Genomic DNA, 22,889 nt, shown 5'->3' on the forward strand with positions numbered 1-22,889 from the left:
TGTGCCACAGTTTCTTTATCCAGTCTATCATTGATGGACATTTGGGTTGGTTCCAAGTCTTTGCTATTGTGAATAGTGCTGCAGTAAATATATGTGTGCATGTGTCTTTATAGTAGAATGATTTATAATCCTTTGGGTATATGCCCAGTGGATCAAATGGCATTTCTAGTTCTAGATCCTTGAGGAATCGCCACACTGTCTTCCACAATGGTTTAACTAATTTACACACCCACCAACAGCGTAAAAGCGTTCCTATTTCTCCACATCCTCTCCAGCACCTGTTGTTTCCTGACTTTTTAATGATCACCATTCTAACTGGCATGAGATGGTAGCTCATTGTGGTTTTGATTTGCATTTCTCTGATGGCCAGTGATGATGAGCATTTTTTCATGTGTCTGTTGGCTACATAAATGTCTTTTTTTGAGAAGTATCTGTTCATATCCTTGGCCCACTTTTTTTTTTTTTTTTTTTTTTTTTTGAGACGGAGTCTCGCTCTGTCGCCCAGGCTGGAGTGCAGTGGCCGGATCTCAGCTCACTGCAAGCTCCGTCTCCCGGGTTTATGCCATTCTCCTGCCTCAGCCTCCCGAGTAGCTGGGACTACAGGCGCCCGCCACCTCGCCCAGCTAGTTTTTTGTATTTTTTAGTAGAGACGGGGTTTCACCGTGTTAGCCAGGATGGTCTCGATCTCCTGACCTCGTGATCCGCCCGTCTCGGCCTCCCAAAGTGCTGGAATTACAGGCTTGAGCCACCGCGCCCGGCCCCTTTGCCCACTTTTTGATGGGGTTGCTTTTTTCTTGTAAATTTGTTTAAGTTCTTTGTAGATTCTGGATATTAGTCCTTTGTCAGATGGGTAGATTGCAAAAATTTTCTCTTTTTGCTTTTTGAGATGGAGTCTCACTCTGTTGTGCAGGCTGACGATTGTAACTGACTACAGCCTCAACCTACTGGGCTCCAGAGATCCTTCTGTGTCAGCCTCCTGAGTAGCTGGGACTATAGGCAGATGCCACCACTCCTGGCTAGTTTAAAAAAAAAATGTGTAGAGATGGGGTCTCACCATGCTACCCAGGCTGGTTTCGATCTCTTGGCTTCAAACAATCTCCCCAAGTTGGATTCTCAAAGTGCTGGGATTACAGGAGTGAGTCACCATGCCTGGCTGGTTGCAGCCATTTTTGGAAAATAAAATGTGCTACAGACATTGTAAGGGCAAAATATTTAACAATAAATGAGATTTCTAAAAATTGAAGATTGGCTAAATATTAATAAATTATGATGTAAGTAAATTATATCTACCTAGGAGAAAATTTAAAAATTTTATGGTATTTTAAGGTATCTATATATGTACTTATGCATTGAGATATTTATCATCAAAATTTTTTACTAGTGCGTATAAGTACTTAACACATAGTAGCAATTCAATAAAATTATTTGAATGAATTAATTGAGGATACTTTTCAATCATTCATAGTTTTTATGGTGAGAGTTTTCATTTTGTTCTGTCTTATGTGTATTTTAGTTAGATGTTCACTTAGTCTGTTCAAGATATGTTTTTTGTTTGTTTGTTTGTTTTGAGACGGAGCCTCGCTCTGTCACCCAGGCTGGTGTTCAGTGGTGCAATCTCAGCTCACTGCAACCTCCACTTCCTGGGTTCAAGTGATTCTCCTGCCTCAGCCTCCTGAGGCAAGCACGCGCCCCCACGCCTGGCTAATTTTTGTATTTTTAGTAGAGACAGGGTTTCACCATGTTGGTCAGGCTGGTTTTGAACTCGACCTTATGATCCACCTGCCTCAGCCTCCCAATGTTCTGGGATTACAGGTGTGAGCCACCACACCCGGCCTGTTCAAGACATTATTAAAAAATGCCTTAGACTGGGTAATTTGTGAACAACAGAAATTTATTTCTTACAGTCCTAGAGGCTGGGAAGTCCAAGAGTCAGGTTACCAGCAGATTCTGTATCTGGTGAGGGCCTGTTCCTTATAGGTGGCACCTTCTGTGTATCCTCACGTGGCAGAAGGGACAAACAGGCTCCTTTGGACCTGTTTTATAATGGCACAAATCCCATTCATGAGGGCAGAGTCCTTATGACCTAATCATTTCCCAGATACTGCGCTTCTTAATACCACCATGTTGGAGATTAGGTTTTACCTATGAATTTTTGAAGGACACAGACATTCAGATCATAGCAACTGTTAAGAAACATTGAATCAGAAGTTTCTAGTCATTCTTTTTTTTGTTTTTTTGAGGCAGAGTCTCTCTTTGTCACCCAGGCTGGAGTGCAATGACGTGATCTCGGCTCACTGCAACCTCCGCCTCCCAGGTTCAAGTGGTTCCCCTGTCCCAGCCTCCCTAGTAGCTGGGATTATAGGCCCCTGCTACTATGTCCGGCTAACTTTTGTATTTTTAGTAGAGACAGAGGGTCACCATGTTGGCCAGGCTGATCTCAAATTCCTGACCTCAGGTGATCTGCCCGCCTTGGCCTCCCAAAGTGCTGTGATTACAGGCGTGAGCCACTGCACCTAGCCAGAAGTTGCTAGTCATTCTAAACTGGAAAGTCAACATAACATTTTGAATCAAGCATTTTAAAAATGTCTGCTTTTCATAAATAGTTTATTTTTACATTTTTATCCCTTTCATTTATTTAGGAAAGAAGAATCATGAGGTTTTTTTTTTTTTTTTTTTTTTTTTTTAAACAGCTGGCAAATTAGAGAAAATATTTATACAGCTTCTAATAGGCATCTCAAATTATTTTGAAACATTTGGGAATATATCTTCTGTAATGTTTTGCCTGTAATAGTTGAATAGATATTCTCATTTGGTAATAACTTGGAAAATACAGAGTGGCCCATTTAAAATGGACTCTGATTTAAAGGTACTGTTGGAGGCATTGGTGACTGGCCATTTTTCCTTTTAAATAGAGAAAATATGACAGAATCTATTTTCAAGAAACAGCCATAGCAATATTTTTAGTCTCATATGCTCGCACAGAATTTTGTCACTCCCCACTAGTAGATGGAATCTATTTCCACTCTTCTTGAACCTGGGCAGGCTTGTGACTCTTCCAACCAATTGAATATGGTGGAAATTATGTGATGTGATTTCTGAGCCTATGATATAAATAGGATGCAACTGATCCAGCAATCCCACTACTGAGTATCTACCCAAAGGAAAATAAATCAACATGTTTATTGCAGTACTGTTCACAACAGCAAAGATGCGGAATCCACGTTGAGTATCTATTAGTGGATGAATGGATAAAGAAAATATAGTATATATACACAATGGAATATTGTTCAGCCATTAAAAAAAAAAAACAAAATAATGTCACTTGCAGCAACATGGATGGAACCGGAGGTCATTATCTTAAGTTAAATAAGCTAGGCACAAAAAGACAGATATCATATATACTCACTTATATGTGGGAGCTAAAAATTTGAACACATGGAGGTAGAGAATGGAAAAATAGATAATAGAGACTGGGAAGGGTGAATGGGGGAAAGGGGAAGGATGAAGAGAAGTGAGTTAAAGGGTACAAACAGCAGGATGACTATACCTAACAAAAATGTATTGTACCCAGTGATGAACATCCTAAAGACCCTGGCTTGATACTATGCATTATATACATGTAATTCCTCATGTGCTCTGTAAATTTGCACAAATAAAAAGAGGAAAAAAAAGATACAGCTTCTTCCTGGCTCTCTCTTTGTCTTGGGGTGCTTGTCGTTGGAACTAAGTCATACGAAGAGGCCACATGTGGGTATTCTCATCAAAAACCTGAGCTAAGCTGCAGCCAACAGCCAGTATTAACCATGGTACGAGTGAGAAAGCTTTCAGGTAATTCCAGCCCCAGGCTGTCCACTGTCCTGCTGAGGCCCCAGAAGTTGCAGAGCAGAGACAAGCCAGCCCCACTGTGCCCTGTCTGAATTTATGGTCCACAGAACCTGTGATAGATAATAAATGATTATTGCCTTAAGCCACTAGGTTTTGGGGTAATTTGTTACATGGCAGTAGATAATTCATACATATAATTTCTAGAAATGTATAGGGAAATAAAGATTTGCCAGAAGACACACATATATAAATGATATATAAATGATCCATATGAATCATGTATGATCCATATATATATGATATGGGTGATATATATAAAATATGGGTTATATATATATATATATTCTCTGCTGTATCATTTATTTATGTTTTCTTTTTTTTAGAGGCAGAGTCTCACTCTGTCACCCAGGCTGGAGTGCAGTGGCTCAGTCTTAGGTCACTGCAGCCTTGAACTCCTGGGCTCAAGCGATCCTCCTGCCTCAGCCTCCCAAAGCACTGGGATTACAGGTGTGAGCCACGATGCCTGGCCCTGCAGTATAATTTACAATTTTTTGAAATAGTCTAGCTATCCAACAATAAGAAAAAGTTTAAATAAATTATCATAAGCACAGTATTTTCGTAAATAAAAGTTTCTACATTTTCTATATTCAAAAACAAAGTTTAAAGAATTGGTATATAGTCAATTATGTTATAATGATAAACCTAATTGACTTATATATTTACATAAATAAAGATGATTAAGAACAAAAAAGGCCTTACATCTGGTAAAGGACACGTACCCAGAACATACAAGAACTTTTGTCAGTCAATAAGAAAACAAATGTTTTAAATGGTTTTAAATTGAACATTTAAATTTAAATGTTCAAAAGAATTGAACAAGCATGTCCCCAAAGAAAATATTCAAATGGCCAGCCATTAAGCAAGTAGAAAGGTCCTCAACATCACTACTCATCAGAGAAATGCAAAGTAGAAAACAAAGAGATACCAGTAGATGTTCACTGTAATGGAATAAAATTTAGCAGATGAGCAATATCAAGTGTTGGCAAGGATATGAAGTAACTGGAACCCTTCCATACCTGGATGGTGTGAGGGTGAAATGGTATCACTTTGTGAACTGTTGGGTCAACATTGGTTTCACCCCGTGAACTTTCAGTCCCATTCCTGGGTGTATGCCCAAGAGAAAATAGTGCTTATGTCCACCATAGCACACATAGAATTATATTCATAGCAACTGTGTTCATAATGGCTCAAATTGGAAAGCTGCTGTAGTCATACATTGTGCTGCCCTTATCTTTATTCACGCAGTAGTACTTAGCATGTAGCTACCCGTGTTTAGTTTAATATGTGTGTTAATGAAAATTTATTTAGGGGATTTCACCCCCCAATTTTTTAACTTTAAAACTATGGTTTCACATTTCTTAAAACTTTTCTTTTTACATCAGTTTGGTTTCGGAAGACTAAAAGAAAGAGCTTGTTGCACATATGGCCCAAAGCACAAATTATTAAAATGCTAACTTTTATCTACATCCAGCTCCAAATATTCCCTTACTCCTTGATCATTCTTTTTTTTTTTTTTTTTTTTTTGAGACCGAGTCTCTGTTGCCTAGGCTGGAGTAATAGATATATATGGTCCCCTATTCTAAGGTGATGCAGTCATGCATCTGAGAAATGTGTCATGAGATGACTTTGTCCTTGTGAGAACACCATGGAGTGTACTTACAGAAACCTAGATGGTATAACTATACATAGCCTATATGTATATATATAGCCTATATGATATAGCTATACATAGCCTATATGATATAGCCTATTACTTCTAGGCCACAAACCTGTACAGCAGGTTACTGTACTGAATACTGTAGGCAGTTACAACACAATGCTAAGTATTTGAGTATCTAAACATATATAAACATAGAGAAGGTACAATAAAAATACAGTATAAAAGATAAAAACCGGTCCACCTGTATAGGGCACTTAACCATGAATGAGGCTTACGGGACTGGAAATTGCTCTGGATGAGTCGGAGGTGAGTGATGAGTGAATGTGAGGGCCTAGGACATTATTGTACACTACTGGAGACTTTATAAGCTTTATAAACGTTGAACACTTAGGCTACACTAAATTAAAAAAAAAATTTTCTTGTCTGGGCATGGTGGCTCATGCCTGTAATCCCAGCACTTTGGGAGGCTGAGGTAGGCAGATCACTTGAGCCCAAGAGTTCAAGACCAGCCTGGGGAGCATGGCAAAACCCCATCTCTACAAAAAATACAAAAATTAGCCAGGCATGGTGGCGCACACCTGTGGTCCCAGCTACTCGAGAGGCTGAGGTGAGAGGATCATTTGAGCTAGGAGGTTTAGGGTGCCGTGAGCCATGGTTGCGCCATTGCACTCCTGCCTGGGCAACACAGCAAGATCCTATCTCAAAAACAAAAAAAAATTATTTCTTCAATAATAAAGCATACTGTAATTGTTTATAAATGTTTCAATTTTTAAAAACTTTTGGACTTTTTTATAACACCTAGCTTAAAGCACAAATACATTGTTTAGCTATAGAAAATAATTTTTCTTTATATCTTTATAGGTTTTTTCTATTTAAAAAGTTTAATTTTTTTTAACTTTTAGAATATTTTGGTAAAAATGAACACACACACACACACACACACACACACACGCACACACAGACAGAGCCTAAGTCTACACAGGGTTGGGATCATGAATATCCCTGGCTTGCCCCTCTACATCTTGATCCACTGGAACACCTTCAGGAGCAGTAACAGGCATGGAGCTGTCATCTCCTAGGATAATAATACCTTCTTCTGGAAGTCCTCAGGACCTGCCTGAGGCTCTTCTTGAGGAGATGTCACTCTTTTCAGAAATTGGCCCATGTGTTTTTCTTGGTTGATTTCTGTTTTTCATTGTAGATTTGTTTGTAAGCAGTTAATGCAGCATGAACATTCCTGTGTATTAATGAAAAGCTTTCTGTTTTGGGGGTCCATGTTTTCACACTTCTTAAGGAGTTTGTTGAGGTCTGTAAAAGCTCCCAAACCCTTCACTGTGAATTTTCTTGGCGGTTCTTTTTCTTTCTGCAGCAAACTTTTTTCTCTCTTGCTGCTGCTTCAGCTGCGCATTCCCATTCCAGTTCCGACTCAGTCAATTACTATGATGTTATTGTGGCTATAACGTTACTAGATGACAGGAGTTTTTCAGCTCCATTTAACTACAGTCCATTGTTGACCAAAACATCATTTTGTGGCACACAACTGTATTTAGTTAAGGTTAGGTAGCTGCTATCCTTTTTTCGGTGAAATTTAGTTAAAATGAGTCAAGTAGTAGCTAAAAGCATGATGAAACCTACAATAGGACTTTCTTTACTTGTAAATGATACAGTATGGTATGGCTAGATTAAGTCTTTTAAAAATACCCATAGATTTCAACTTGGTTCTTAAACTTGGTTCCATAAAGCTGGAAGTGGAACCATTGGACATATATCAAAAATTCAACTGAACGCCTCCTTTTAAATTTATGGTTTACGGACTTGTGGCTCTTTGATCCCAGGGGATCTAAAGTAGACTGTTCTAAAGTAGGCGCATAACGAGACAACAGCCAATTTAAAAATATTAAATGAAGTTGCTAATTCTCCATGATATTATATATATAAACTTTGTACCTAATGTAAACTGAAGGTAATTGTTAGCATTTCCAGATTAGAAAACATAACTGGACTTCCCTTATTGTTTTTTTTTGAAACGGAGTCTAGTTCTGTCACCCAGGCTGAAGTGCAGTGGCACAATCTCGGCTCACTGCAACCTCCATCTCCCAGATTCAAGCAATTCTCCTGCCTCAGCCTCCCAAGTAGCTGGGATTACAAGCGTGTGCCATCATACCCGGCTAATTTTTGTATTTTTAGTAAAGACAGGGTTTCATCATGTTGGCCAGGCTGGTTTTGAACTCGTGACCTCAGGTGATCCACTTGCCTCGGCCTCCCAAAGTGCTGTGATTACAAGCGTGAGCCACTGCACCAGGCCCTTTATCTATTCTTTTATGCTCTGTTACTACAGCAAATTATTCTCAGACACAGCTCCATCCTGGTAGTAGTGTTCTTGTTATTATCAGTAACAAAGTACATTAAGCTACTGCTTTCGTTTTATTTTGTTTTGAGACAGTATGTTGCTCTGTTGCCCAGGCTGGAGGTCAGTGGCATGAGCTCAGCTCACTGCAACCTCTGCCTCCTGCATTCAAGTGATTCTCCTGCCTCAGCTTCCCGAGTAACTGGGATTACAGGCCCTTGTCACTACACCTGGCTAATTTTTGTATTTTTAGTAGAGACGGAGTTTCACCGTGTTGTCCGGGCTGGTCTTGAACTCCTGACCTCAAGTGATCTGCCTGCCTAAACCTCCCAAAATGCTGGGATTACAGGCGTGAGCCACTGTGTCCGGCCTAAGCTACTGCCTTTTAAGAATAAAGTATATATACACAGTTCCCCTGATGAGGAACTATAGTGAAACTGCTATTTTATTTGTTTTTTAATTTTTTTGGAGATGGAGTTTTTGCTCTTGTCACCCAGGCTGAAGTGCAGTGGTGCGATCTCGGTTCACTGCATTCTCTATCTCCTGGATTCAAGTGAGTGTCCTGCCTCAGCCTCCTGAGTAGCTGGGATTACAGGTGTGCACTACCATACCCAGCTAATTTTTGTATTTTTAGTAGAGACGGGGTTTCACCCATGTTGGCCAGGGTGGTCTTCAACTCCTGACCTCAGGTGATTTACTCGCCTCAGCCTCCCAAGGTGCTGGGATTACCGGCGTGAGCCATGGCGCCCGGCACAGACTTCTAAGACATAGGTGTTATTAGGTCAGTTATATGGGAGAAATAAATGCCATTTTAGTATTGTGATTACTTTTATTTTCTTTAACCATAGTTTCATTTTTAACACCATAGATAGAAAAACAAAGATACTCGTATCATCTAGTGTCTTATGTGTAACTTGTTCCCTGAATCAGCTTCAAGTCTTTCATGTTTATGTATAAAACATTATAGGGCTGGGCACGGTGGCTAACGCCTATAATCCGAACTCTTTGGGAGGCCGAGGCAGGTGGATCACCTGAGGTCAGGAGTTCGAGAGCAGCCTGGCCAACATGGTGAAACCTTGTCTCTACTAAAAATACAAAAATTAGCCAGGTGTGGTGGCATGCGCCTGTACTCCCAGCTACTCGGGAGGCTGAGACAGAAGAATCGCTTGAACCCAGGAGGCGGAGGTTGCAGTGAGCCGAGATCGTGTCACTGCACTCCAGCCTGGGTTGACAAGAGCAAGCCTCCATCTAAAAAAAACAACAAGAGCCATTATAATTTATGCACACACAAATCTTTAAAATGACTTTGTGACCTTTTTATACTTAGAATTGATTTATGATATATAGTATCTTAGAATTTTTTTCCCACGTACTGGTATTGTGGATGTAAAGTCATGGTGATTTATTAGGTTTAGTTTGTCACGTAACAGGATTGTGTTCTGTTTGTTCTTTATACGTTTAAACATTTTAAATTACTTTTTTTTTTTTTTTTTTGTAGCTGTCCCCTTTCCTCCAACCCAACGGCTTACTTTCAAGGAAGTATTTGAGAATGGGAAACCTAAAGTTGATGTTTTAAAAAACCATTTGGTAAAGGAAGGACGACTGGAAGAGGAAGTAGCCTTAAAGATAATCAATGATGGGGCTGCCATCCTGAGGCAAGAGAAGACTATGATAGAAGTAGATGCTCCAATCACAGGTATAAAAAGTATTTGCATTATAGTTTTTACAGTATAGATTTGCATGAGCAGTTTTGAGAAATAATTACAAATAACTAGCTAAAAAGTGGTGTGATAATTTTTCTAGAAATTATGAGACAGTCAGGATTGGTTAGGATATTTGTTGTTAATTGAAGAAATACAATTTTAACTGTCTCATATTTCCAGTAGAACTTTAGTATGAATAGATTGACTACAGTTATACAGCCATCCTGTCAAAAGCTAGAGTGATTTAAGTTAGAAGTTAAACTGTGATCCCTTTTGGTGTAATGCCCTTTGTCTTCTAAGATATAATTTCTCACCTCACTTTGTAACTTTTTTTCCTAGTGTGTGGTGATATTCATGGACAATTCTTTGACCTAATGAAATTATTTGAAGTTGGAGGATCACCTAGTAACACACGCTACCTCTTTCTGGGTGACTATGTGGACAGAGGCTATTTCAGTATAGAGGTAAAATTAAACTGGATATGTTGGGACTATTATATTGTCTTTTAAAAAAGATGATTTCCATTCTTCAATAGAAATTAAAATGAGAACTTTGGCAGAATTTATAAACTTTGTTACTTTCAAAATTAAAGTAGTAGAAATGTTTTCTTTGATAGAACAGTTATTCCTTTTTCAAAATCAGTAGAAAATCTGACAAATAGGCTATATATTAATATTAACCCAATTTTGCAAATAGTTAAATGTTCACTAACTTTTCCTCTTGAAGATAGTACACAGGATTGTATAAAAATGACATAAATGGCCGGGCGCGGTGGCTCAAGCCTGTAATCCCAGCACTTTGGGAGGCCGAGACGGGCAGATCACGGGGTCAGGAGATCGAGACCATCCTGGTGAACACGGTGAAACCCCGTCTCTACTAAAAAATACCAAAAACTAGCCGGGCGAGGTGGCGGGCGCCTGTAGTCCCAGCTACTTAGGAGGCTGAGGCAGGAGAAAGGCATAAACCCGGGAGGTGGAGCTTGCAGTGAGCTGAGATCCGGCCACTGCACTCCAGCCTGGGCAACAGAGCAAGACTCCGTCTCACAAAAAAAAAAAAAAAAATGACATAAATTACTGTTTGCCCTAAATGGGGTTTAGATTAGCTGACCTTAATTATAAGACTATAAGCTGCTGAGCTACAATTAACACGTAGATTAACTGCCAGTGCTAAATAAGCACTAAGCTTTTTGTAGGAATAATGTTTGGTACTGGTGCACGTAGTAAGCACTTAATAAATGTTCACTGAATGGGAAAAAGGAGTTGTAGTTAATGAAAACTTATACTTTCCTTTTATATATTTTGAAAAAGGAAAGATAGGAACGTGGTTAGAATTAAACAGAAGCTTTTATGTGTAAAAGATAAAACTACTTTAGAACTTTATGCAAGGACTTGAGTATAGTGGAACCACAGCACATTCATACTTAATGTTCGTTGATTCAACTCTACATGCTGGCAAGTAAAAGAGAAAAAACTTTTGAAATAGCGTGAGTAACAGAATTTGTAATATGACCAAGAATAAGCTGTGAGCTGAGAAATTGAGTCTGCTTTCTGTCTTTGCTGTCTGTAGTCCTGCCTGACCTCATTGTGTGAGAATCTCACTGTACTAAGTGTGCTTCTGGTGGTTAAAGGTTTATTGTCATGCAGCCTCACTCCTAAATGCAAGTCAGCTCTCTCACCTGATGCCCAAGCAAAGGAGCAGCAGTTGCTCTATAGCTGGAGAAAAAATAAGCAACAAAATGGATTTTTAGTTTTCAGCTAGATAGGCAGTCTAAATTCATGAATCAGAAAAGTTCAATGTTGGCCGGGCGCAGTGGCTTATACTTGTAATCCCAGCACTTTGGGAGGCCAAGGTGGGCAGACTACGAGATCAGAAGATCAAGACCATCCTTGCTAACACAGTGAAACCCCGTCTCTACTAAAAATACAAAAAATTAGCTGGGCATGGTGGCGGGTGCCTGTAGTCCCAGCTACTCGGGAGGCTGAGGCAGGAGAATGGCGTGAACCCGGGAGGCGGAGCTTGCAGTGAGCTGAGATTGCACCACTGCACTCCAGCCTGGGTGACAGAGCGAGACTCTGTCTCAAAAAAAGAAAAAAGAGAAAAAGAAAGTTCAATGTTAGCCGCCAGTGAGCAAAATTCATTGAGTGTCAAATGTGAGGACAAAAGTTAAAGGTAAAAACTGAGAAAATGGAAAAGCCCATTTTCCTGCTGTTCAGTAATTGTCCAAAGTCTCTAAATAGGTACCGGGAATAGGTGGAGCTCATCGTTGCAGACTGTATCACTGAAGAGCTTCCCTGTTGCCACTCATATCATGCATGTTTTGGTAGACAGTAAGTCACATGCATGGACGTGGGGCCACCCACAGTGGCTTATGCCTGTAATCCCAGCACTTTGGGAAGCTGAGGTGGGTAGATTACCTGAGGTCGGGAGTTCAAGACCAGCCTGGCAAACATGGTGAAACCCCATCTCTACTAAAAATGCAAAAATTTGCCAGGCATGGTGGTGGGTGCCTGTAATCCCAGCTACTTGGGAGGCTGAGGCAGGATAATCGCTTGAACCTGGGAGGTGGAGGTTGTAGTGAGCTATCGTGCCACTGCACTCCAGCCTGGACAACAGAGTGAGACTCTGTCTCCAAAAAAAAGAAAGTAAGTAAGTATGGATGTTAGAAAGACACACTGAGTGTTTATTTCTTTGTGTGTTTGCTAGCATGAGGAGGTTTTAGAAGGTAAAGATTAGAAGAATACAAAACTTACTGAATTACTAGTTAGCCATTTTATTTTATTTTATTTTTTTAGAGATGGGGTCTTGCTATGTTGCCTAGGCTGGAGTGCAGTGGCTATACACAGGTGCGATCATTTCGTACCTCAGCCTCCGACTCCTGGATTCAAGCCATCCTCCCGCCTCAGCTTCCTGAGTATCTGGAACTATAGATGCACACAACTGTGCCTGGCTAGTCATTTTATTTAATAAAACAACTTTTTAAAAATTTATTTATTTATTTTTTTGAGACAGAGTTTCGCTGTTGTTGCCCAGGCTGGAGTGCAATGGCACAATCTCGGCTCACTGCAACCTCCACCTCCTGGGTTCAAGCAATTCTCCTGCCTCAGCCTCCTGAGTAGTTGGGATTATAGGCACCCGCCACCACGCCCGGCTAATTTTTTGTATTTTTAGTAGAGACGGGGTTTCACCATCTTGGCCAGGCTGGTCTTGAACTCCTGACCTTGTGGTCCACCTGCCTCGGCCTCCCAAAGTGCTGGGATTACAGGTGTGAGCCACTGTGACTGGCAATAAAACAACCTTGTTTTTTTTTTTTTTTTTTGAGACAGAGTCTTGCTCAGTTACCCAGGCTGGAGTGCAGTGGCGTGATCTCAGCTCACTGCAAGCTCTGCCACCTGGGTTTTAAGCAGTTCTCTGCCTCTGCCTCCCAAGTAGTTGGGATTACAGGTATTTGCCACCACATCTGGTTAATTTTTGTATTTTTAGTAGAGATGGGGTTTCACCGTCTTGGCCAGGCTGGTCTTGAACTCCTGAACTCGTGATCCACCCGCCTCAGCCTCCCAAAGTGTTGGGATTATAGGCATCAGCTACTGTGCCCAGCCTAAAACAATTTTTTAATGATAAATTATTATGCCAAATTATCTTCTGATTAACTCATATAACTTAAAATAGCTTTAAAATAGTTTTAATTCATTAATACATTCAATAAAGCACATAGAAAATATCAACGATTTTGTGCACATATATCATGTTCAGAATATTTTGTGTTACGCATTTTTTTCCTCACTCATCAATAACGTTTCCTGAGTGCCAACTTTATGGCAGGCTATGAGAATAAAATAAAGAATAAAATTTATGCTCTGTAGGAGCTTCCAGTCTAATAGAAAAGATACACTTATGAATAGATTTTCATTATAATAATTATGTGCTTTTTGAATTAAGTGTTTTTCATGTTAGGACCTAGCACAGTGCCTAACACATAGTAGGCACACAGTTAATATTTGTTGAATGAATGAATGTTAATAAATCATAGTTTGTATTTAGCTTTATCCTGTTAATTGCATGTTTGCTAACTTAAAGGGTTTTTTCTGCAATAACTTTAGAGATTAATGAATCAAAACTTTTAAGGTGACAATGACATTTTATACCAGTGTTAAAACTGAAGTATGACATCTATCTAGTGTTCATTGGAAGTCACTTTTTATAAACCACTAAGATTATAAGCCTGTATAGGCTATAGCTTACTCTAACATGTTGCAAGTATACACTTGAAAAATAATTTTTTAATCAATATTTTTGATAACCATGAGTGTGATGTTTTTGTTTAATAGATGAAAATAAGGTCATGGAATTCTTATTAAAATTTTTTGTTATAAATAATTTATTTTTTAATAGAAAAAGTGGGAAATGCAGAATCTAGGAAACAAAAGCTTTCTACAAATCAGAGGTAGTCACTGTTAATGTTTTATTATATTTTCTTACAGCCTTTTTTCTTCTTTTGCATTTGTATACATTTTATTTTTAAGAAAATTGAGGGCATTTTGTATGTTCCTTTTCTGATCTTCTTTTTCTACTCAAGATTATATGGAAAGCGTTTTTCTGTATTGTTAAGATTTCTCCAGAAGTGTAGTGTCAAAGTCAAATAAAATAGAGACAAATCTCTGAAATTAAAACATTTTTTCTGGGAAGAAAAAAGACCAGCCTGGCCAATATAATGAAACCTCGTCTCTACTAAAAATACAAAAATTAGCCAGGTGTGGTGGCAGGCGTCTGTAATCCCAGCTACTTGGGAGGCTGAGGCGGGAGAATGGCTTGAGCCTAGGAGGTGGAGGTTACAGTGAGCCCAGATCACCCCACTGCACTCCAGCCTGGGTGACTGAGCGAGACTCTGTCTCACAAAAAAAAAAAAAAAGAAAAGAAAAGAAAAAAATGCAGTTTGGGGCATACACACAGAGTGAGCGGTCTTTGGTATGTCTGAAAAAAAGAGAGGGTTAGGTTTTATGAGAAAGAAAAATGTTATGTATTGCTGTTTGAGAAAGTTCATTGGCACTAGTAAGGTTTGGGAGAGCTGACAAGTTTTACTTAATCTCATGTAATCAATTTATATTCTGCTTGATCTCCATTAGTAGTTTCATGATTCCGTCAGTTTATTAGAATTGTGGAAATTTTTATTTAGCCTATTGCTGTTAATGTTATCAGCAACCTATATTTAAGAATACTTGTTGAAGTCTTTTCCATGAATCTGACTGTGCATGTTTTTAGAGACAAAATAGTAACTGTGAATGACAAAAGCTTAGAGCAGCCATGGTTAAAAATCTGATGAAAGTTTACAATTGATAAGGAATTTTGTTATTTCTATTATAGATAGCATTTTAGGATACAATAATCAGAGTTAAGACTGAAAACATATTAGACTTTTATGAATTACACAATTTTTGAAACATTTATATTAACAACATACCCATAAATGCAACTAAAAGAAGATCTAATATCACTTACCGTTTAAGTTTCTTATATAATTTACTAAATAAGCCTGATCATTTCATATCTCTGTAAGATGAGAGATATAGATCTTTTGAGGCTTTCCAGGGGTTGAACTGGAAAATCCCGAAGTTAATTTAATTTAATTTAATTTTTTTGAGATAGAGTCTTGCTCTGTCACCCAGGCTGGAGTGCAGTGGTGCAATCTCAGCTCACTGCAACCTCCACCTCCCAGGTTCAAGTGATTCTCCTGCTTCAGCCTCCTGGGTAGCTGGGATTACAGCCCCCCACCACCATGCCCAGCTAATATTTGTATTTTTAATAGAGATGGGGTTTCACCATATTGACCAGGCTGGTCTCGAACTCCTGATCTCAGGTGATCCACCTCCCTCAGCCTCCCAAAGTGCCAGGATTACAGGTGTGAGCCACTGCAGCCAGCCCCAAAGTTAATTTTAGGTCCAAAGTACCTTACATTGGCTTAAGCCTGTAGTCCCAGTTCTTTGGGAGGCCTAGATAGGAGGCTAACTTGTGTCTAGAGTTAAAGACCAGCCTGAGCAAGACCTTTTCTCTACAAAAATAAAAAACAAAAAAAGACTTAATTGAGGGTTTGATTTTGGGGACGTTTGTCAAAGATGTCAAAAGGCTCAGAACATCTGATCAAAACAGAATCACACAGGTCACTATAAAATAATGGTCATTTAGCTGTGTGCAGTGGCTCATGCCTGTAATCCCATACTTTGGGAGGCCGAGGCAGGTGGATCACCTGAGGTCAGGTGTTTGAGTCCAGCTTGGCCAACATGGTGAAACCCCGTCTGTACTAAAAATACAAAAAAGTAGTCGGGCATGGTGGCAGGTGCCTGTAATTCTAGCTACTTGGGAGGCTGAGGCAGGAGAATCACTTGAACCTGGGAGGCAGAGGTTGCAGTGAGCCAAGATCACACCACTGCACTGCAGCCTGGGCAACAAGAGCCAAACTCCGTCTCAAGAAAAATAAATAATAATAATAATAATAATAATAATAATAATAATAATAATAATAATATTCATTCAGCCAGTGATAATCAGAAGATTTCCAAAGTAATAAAGTTACATGGATGTAAAAACTTTAACTTCCTTAAAGCTTAGTTTTCCTAAGTAATAAAATACCTAATAAGGGCAACACAGAAATTATCTTGATGAAATGTAAAAGTTTTGTTTCCTTTTTTTTTTTTTTTAATACTTTAGATTCTGGGATACATGTACAGAACATGCAGGTTTGTTACATAGGTGTACATGTGCCGTGGTGGTTTGCTGCATCCATCAACCTGTCATCTACGTTAGGTATTTCTCCTAATGCTATCCCTCCCCAGCCCCGCATCTACCGACAGGCCCCGGTGTATGATGTTCCCCTCCCTGTGTTCTCATTGTTGAGCTCCCACTTATGAGTGAGAACATGTGGTGTTTGGTTTTCTGTTCCTGTGTTAGTTTGTTGAGAATGATGGTTTCCAACTTCATCCATGTCCCTGCAAAGGACATGAACTCATCATTTTTTATGGCTGCATAGTATTCCATGGTGTATATGTGCCACATTTTCTTTATCCAGTCTATCATTGATGGGCATTTGGGTTGGTTCCAAGTCTTTACTATTGTGAATAGTGCTGCAATAGACATACGTGTGCATGTGTCTTTATAGTAGAATGATTTATAATCCTTTGGGTATATACCCAGTAATTCCATTACTGGGTCAAATGGTATTTCTGGTTTTAATCCTTGAGGAATCGCCACACTATCTTCCACTGCGGTTGAACTAATTTACACTCCCACCAACAGGGTAAAAGCGTTCCTGTTTCTCCACATCCTCTCCAGAATCTGTTGTTTCTATTAATGGTCACTCAGACCATTAATGACATGCTTGGACTTTCTGCTTTGTCCTGTATTTCCTTTCTTAAATAACCATTTTATTTTAGGACAAAAATTTGCCACATAAGATTCTTTATCATACAAAATTATTTCTCAGTAAAGAACACATTTTTATGCCTATCTTATAATTAAAAAAAAAAAATTTAAGAAACAGGGTCTTGCTCTGTCACCTAGACTGGAGTGTAGTGGTGCAATCATAGCTCACTATAACCCTGAGCTCCTGGGTTCAAGCAGTCCTTCTGCCTCAGCCACCCCAATTAGCTAGGATTACAGGTGTGTGCTGCCACACTTGGCTAATTTTTTTTTTTTAATTTTTTTTGGAGATGGGTCTCACTGTGTTGTTCAGGCTGGCCTTGAACTTCTGGCTTCAGGATACCCTCCAACCTCAGCCTCCCAAAGTGCTAGAATTACAGGCATGTGCCACCACAGCCAGCTTTTATCAACAATTTTAAAAACAATTATGTACTTAAGTCACAAGAACTGAAAAAACATTTGGGTTAATTACTGTATATTTTATATGAGCACACATTTATTTAAACCAATCAGAATAAAGTTTATAGGGATTTCTGGCTGACTACATCAGATTTTATTATGTAGACACAGCATAGAACATAGTATATATATAATATAAGCATATCTACACAGATATACATACTTATAAATAAATTCTTATGGCTTTTGTTTTAGAGTTTTGTTCATGAGATAGTAAAACACTCACCAATTTATAAAAAACAGTTGGATCCAGATTATCTTTCTGAGAAAATGGAATAAGGCCAAACTTAATGTTCTTTTTTAAAACTGGCAATATTATAAGGGTTGTGAACTAAATTTTGAGTAACATAGTTTGAGTCAGTTACCAATAAACTGGATTCAACACAGAATAGTTAATTGTGGAAATATGACTGAATTATCTTCTAACAAGATCTGTTCAATATTTTCTTGGTCTCAATTCTTTATCCTTGAAGATAAAAGTGTTGCCATTCCTTTTACTATGGGCAGGCTGTCTTTACATGGGAATTTCATTTTTGCAAAGGAAACAGCATGAAGGTCAAAATGATTTTCTTTAATATCTGCCGGTTTTAATTGTTTTACTAAATGGTCAGTATGCCAGAATAGCCAAAGAGTTTTGAAAAAAGAGAGTTTAGTTTAGAAAAAGATGAGAGGAGGCAGAGCGGAGGGGAAAGCTCTAGAGAGGAAATTGTTTCAGCTAGCTTTGATGGGAGTATTTTTTTAGGAAGTCATTCTTTGAGTCCTGAATCCTTTTTTTTAGCCTTAAAATATCAATGAGATATGCATATCTTATTTGCTGTGATTGTTTTATAACTGTGGTCTTTTAGTTTAAAGAACAACAGACTGTTTGAATGATCCTTATAATGTTTGAACATGTTACCAGCTGGAATCCCAGAAAATATCTTGGCATGCCTTTGAATTTTGAGAGCCCATTTTATTGTGGGTGCTCTGGTTTAATCCCAAATACACAAAAACCAATTAAATGTAAGCACTGAATTTGGAAAGGCCAAATAAATGCAAGCACAGATGGGAAAATAAAGTACCCACTTACCAAGAAGGACGATAAGAAGCCTTCTCCAACTGAAAGAAAAAAGAGAGATCCCAAGGCCTCAACCCAAAGGGAAAAATCCCTTCCCTGAGACCCCACAGTCAGGGTCTACAAGGAGGAAGAGTCTCTCTTAATAGGAGATCTCTCAGCCAGAGCAGACTGGAAGGGGAAAGACACCATCCCATCCAAATCCCAGATAAAACAGAACTCAACCAAAATCGGGAGTTCAGTCCAAGAATGACTCACTAAGGGAAAAAGAGGCAGCTTGCAGAAGCTGGTAGGGGAGGGGGTGGCTTTCAGAGTGTGGCTACCTCATACTATAGTTCCAATGGCTGCTGATATTCTCTGAGATGAGTCAGCCTTAGACTTATACTTGACCAAGTATATCAAAGTCAAATGAAACATGGAGATGAATCTCTGAAATTAAGATGTTTTATTCGTGAAGAAAGAATTGCAGTTTAGGGCATGCATGCAGACAGAATGGTATGTCTGAAGAACAAAGAGAAGGTTAGAGGTTTTATGAAAAAGAGAAATGTTATATACTGCTCTTTGAGAAAGTTCATCGACACTAGTAAGATTCTGGAGGGCTTGCCAGTTCTGAGTGGTGAGTGATGGCCGTGGGTAAAATTAGCCTTAGAATTTCAGCAGATCATTTCAGTAGCCATTAGATAAAACTGGTTTCCAGTAATAGCAGGCAGTTTCAGCAGACATGGTTTTTGCAAAGAATTACATTTTTGGGGCTGTGTTATATGTCCTGAGTGCTTCCCCCCCGCCTCTGCCCTCTTGACTTTGTTTTAGTTGGGTATGACAGGAATAACCCAGTTCATATGATCAACTTTCACAGTAGTTAATGATATAAATACCTTAATTTATTTCACCATTCCTCTACTGTTGGAAAAATAGGTTTATAGCAGGTCATGCTATTGCGTACATTTTCCCTCCATCTTCCCTACAAACAATATCTCTATTTTATTCAGATAAATGAGATTCGGGTTGCAGGGAGAACCTTTGATTTCAGGGAAGGAAGGCCCTTATCCCATCTCCAGGGAATGAATTCTGGTTGGTCTGAACTAGACAATCAATTTCCTGTCACTCATGACTGGTCTAGGGGTAAACACTGGATTTTCTTTTAACCAGTAATAAATAAAAGGAACTCAGCTGGGTTTTTGTTTGTTTGCTTGCTTTTGGAAACACTCTTTCTTGATGAAAAGACTATTGCAAGGTCGAAGCTTTTAGACCCCCTTTCCACCATGTCACTTCATATGTGGATGTGTGTACTGTAGCAGCCATGCTGTAACTATGAGGAGGAGACATGACTAAGGAGGAAAAAGCAGACCTGTCAATCGCAGATCACTGAGATACAGAGGGCTTGGTTTCTTGGTGAAGATGTTGAACTAGTACACCAAACCTGGACATCTCATCTCCAGACTTGATGTTTTTTTTTTTTGAGACAGAGTTTCACTCACTCTGTCGCCCAGGCTGGAGTGCAGTGGGGCACCATCTCGGCTCATTGCAACCTCTGCCTCCCAGGTTCAAGTGATCCTCCTGCCTCAGCCTCCCGAGTAGCTGGGATTACAGGCACCCACCACCACGCCTGGCTAATTTTTGTATTTTTAGTAGAGACGGGGTTTCACCATGTTGGCCAGGCTAGTTTCAAACTCCTGACCTCAGGAGATTTGCCTGCCTCAGCCTCCCAGAGTGCTGGAATTACAAGCATGAGCCACCGTGCCGGGCCCAGACTTCGTGTTTTATGAGATATTTAAAAATTTTACACAACAGCGAGTTGGATTTGGTTATCACTTGTATTTAAATGGTACAAGGTTGTTTTCCAGTTATTTCCATTCTGCACATTGCTGAAGTTAACATCTTTTTGAATATATCCGTGATGGCATTTCAGATACTTAGATCAGATTCTCACACATGAAGTAACTGGATGAAAGAGTAGATCATTTTTAAGACTTCTGTCGCTGATAAAACAGAATAGTAAGGTTTTTTTTTTTCTTTGAGCCTTTTGATGTTCCCTCTTCATTTGTACCTATTACAAAGTGCTGACTGGGCACAGTGGCTCACGCCAGTAATCCTAGCACTTTGGGAGGCCAAGGAGGGTGGGTCATCTGAGGTGAGGAGTTCGAGACCAGCCTGGGCGATGTGGTGAAACCCCGTCTCTACTAAAAATACAAAAAATTAACCACATGTGGTGATGCATGCCTGTAGTCCCAGCTACTTGGGAGGCTGAGGCAGGAGAATCGCATGAACCCTGGTGGTAGAGGTTGCAGTGAGCCTAGATCATGCCCCCTGCATTCTGGCCCAGGTGACCGAGTGAGACTCCGTCTAAAGAGAATAAAAATAAAAACAAAGTGCTTCCTCTTCCTCTGTGAGAGGGGAAGCCAAATTTGAGTTTTCTTTAATTGATTTTGTGAGAAAAGAAAAGATTAAAGGGAACGTTTTCAGCAAAGATATATTGTATTAAATGCACAGAAGCCACCAAAGAGAAAAATGTTATCAGATGACCAGGTGATATAAATGTTATTAGATGACCAATTGATGAATAGGCATTGACATACAGAAATGATTCTGGAGGCAGAGTAAAAATTCTGCTCACATAGAAGTGAAAAAATAATTGAGTGGTTGAACAGATCTCTTGAAAATCATGACCTTGTAATTGAACTGTACAAGACAATTGTACAGTTGTGTCCTGATACATAAAATAAGGAAATAAAACTTGAAATTAGAGGCCAAGAAGCACATCACCAAATGACATTGTACTATGGGTGGATTGTGCCTTTATATATTTCATTACCTCAAAAAGGTGAATTAGAAGGCACAAATGTATACCCAAATAAATCAAAAGATATATTTTGTTCTTGGTTGGGAAATGTAGGTTGGGAAATGTAGGTATAGAAAAGATAAAGTGCATTCTAAATTTGTATATTGATTTAATATAACTTTTCCTTGGAATATTTTGTGAAAATTGGTATCTTGGTAATGAAATTTAACCCCTCAAAAGAATAAAGCCACATAAGGTTATTTATTTACATATGTTTATATGTTTAAGCTTTATGATTATTTTGCAATGTCTGTTTGAAAATGTGTATATGCTTTAATGCAACAATTCCATTTTTGAGAACCTATGCTTTAGATGCATTCATAATTACATACAATGATGTTTAAATTGTTTGTCACAATGATTAAAAGTTTCTTTTGGCATTTGATAAATAGGCTTCAGGGATACAAAATACCCTGCAATGTGTAGGAGACTCCTAAACAACGAAGAATGAATGATTCTCAGGTTATCAACAGTGCCTGTGTTAGATTCTGGGGATCTAACATGGAGATGCACAAGCAAAGTCCTTTACTGTATTTTCTGGTGACAGGGACTGCATCATGTATTTGTTTACCATCCATGAGAACCAAATCAGAGGAAGGGGCTAAAGCAGGACAGGAGCAGCTAACTTGGAGTGGTCAGGGTAGGATCTTTTGAGGAGGCAATTTTTGAACAGAATGACCTGCAGGAACAAGCTGTGCATAGATCAAGGGAACTACATTCCAGGCAGAGGATACAACCAGTGTGAAAGCTCACAGGCAGAAGCAAGTCTAGGGCAGTCCATGTGTAGAAATGAGGCTGTCGAGGCTAGACAGAATAGTGAGTAAGGGAGAGATGGAAGAGATGCAGAGAGTTGGACAGATAGATGATGTCAGGACTAGTAAACCATGTCAATGTATTTGGGTTTTATTCTGAATGTGCTAGGAAGTTGTTGGAGGAATTTTTTTTTTTTTTTTTTGAGCAGGGGAGTGACGTATTCACATTTATGTTTTAAAACAATTACTTCAGCTGTTATAAGGTCAGTCGACTTTTGGCGCCCAAAAGCAGGTGCAGGGAGACCAGTGAGGATTTAATCTAGTAATATGGGTGAGAGATGTCAGTGATTAGATTAGGCATACTGAGAAACATTTGGATTCAGGATTTTGAAGTCTTTCCTTTTTGAGGAGGTGGGAAAGTCTCAGCTGAATTGATCGAGCTCCTCAGGTCATGGCACATTTCTCACCAGTCTTTGCAAAGTCCTTCTTTTTTGTTTTATTCTTTTTGTCCTTATCTATGATCTCTGAGTTCCCTACTCTCTCTCCCCAGTAAACACATGCTTCTCCTATATTTAATATATGCTTCAGAATACATCTAATACATATATGAATGAATGATTCTCAGATTGTCAACAGTGCCTGTGTTAGATTCTGGGGAGCTAACATGGAGATGCACAAGCATAGTCCTTTACTGTATTTTCTAGTGAGAGGGACAGCATATATATATAATAAACATATGTTATATATATTATATACATATAATAAATATATACATATATAATA

General features: G+C 39.0%; 1 protein-coding gene across 2 annotated transcripts in view; it reads left to right on the forward strand.

The window, feature by feature from the left end:
• Window positions 1-22,889, forward strand: part of PPP3CC (protein phosphatase 3 catalytic subunit gamma) — a 105,442-nt gene that overhangs the window by 28,671 nt on the left and 53,882 nt on the right. For both annotated transcript variants that reach the window (XM_023216688.1, XM_023216689.1), the window contains exons 2-3: window positions 9,391-9,588; window positions 9,935-10,059. In XM_023216688.1, the coding sequence (XP_023072456.1) occupies window positions 9,391-9,588; window positions 9,935-10,059 (323 nt within the window). The remainder of the gene's footprint in view (window positions 1-9,390; window positions 9,589-9,934; window positions 10,060-22,889) is intronic.

This window comes from Piliocolobus tephrosceles, chromosome 7 (assembly GCF_002776525.5).
Source record: "Piliocolobus tephrosceles isolate RC106 chromosome 7, ASM277652v3, whole genome shotgun sequence".
Lineage (NCBI taxonomy): Eukaryota > Metazoa > Chordata > Mammalia > Primates > Cercopithecidae > Piliocolobus > Piliocolobus tephrosceles.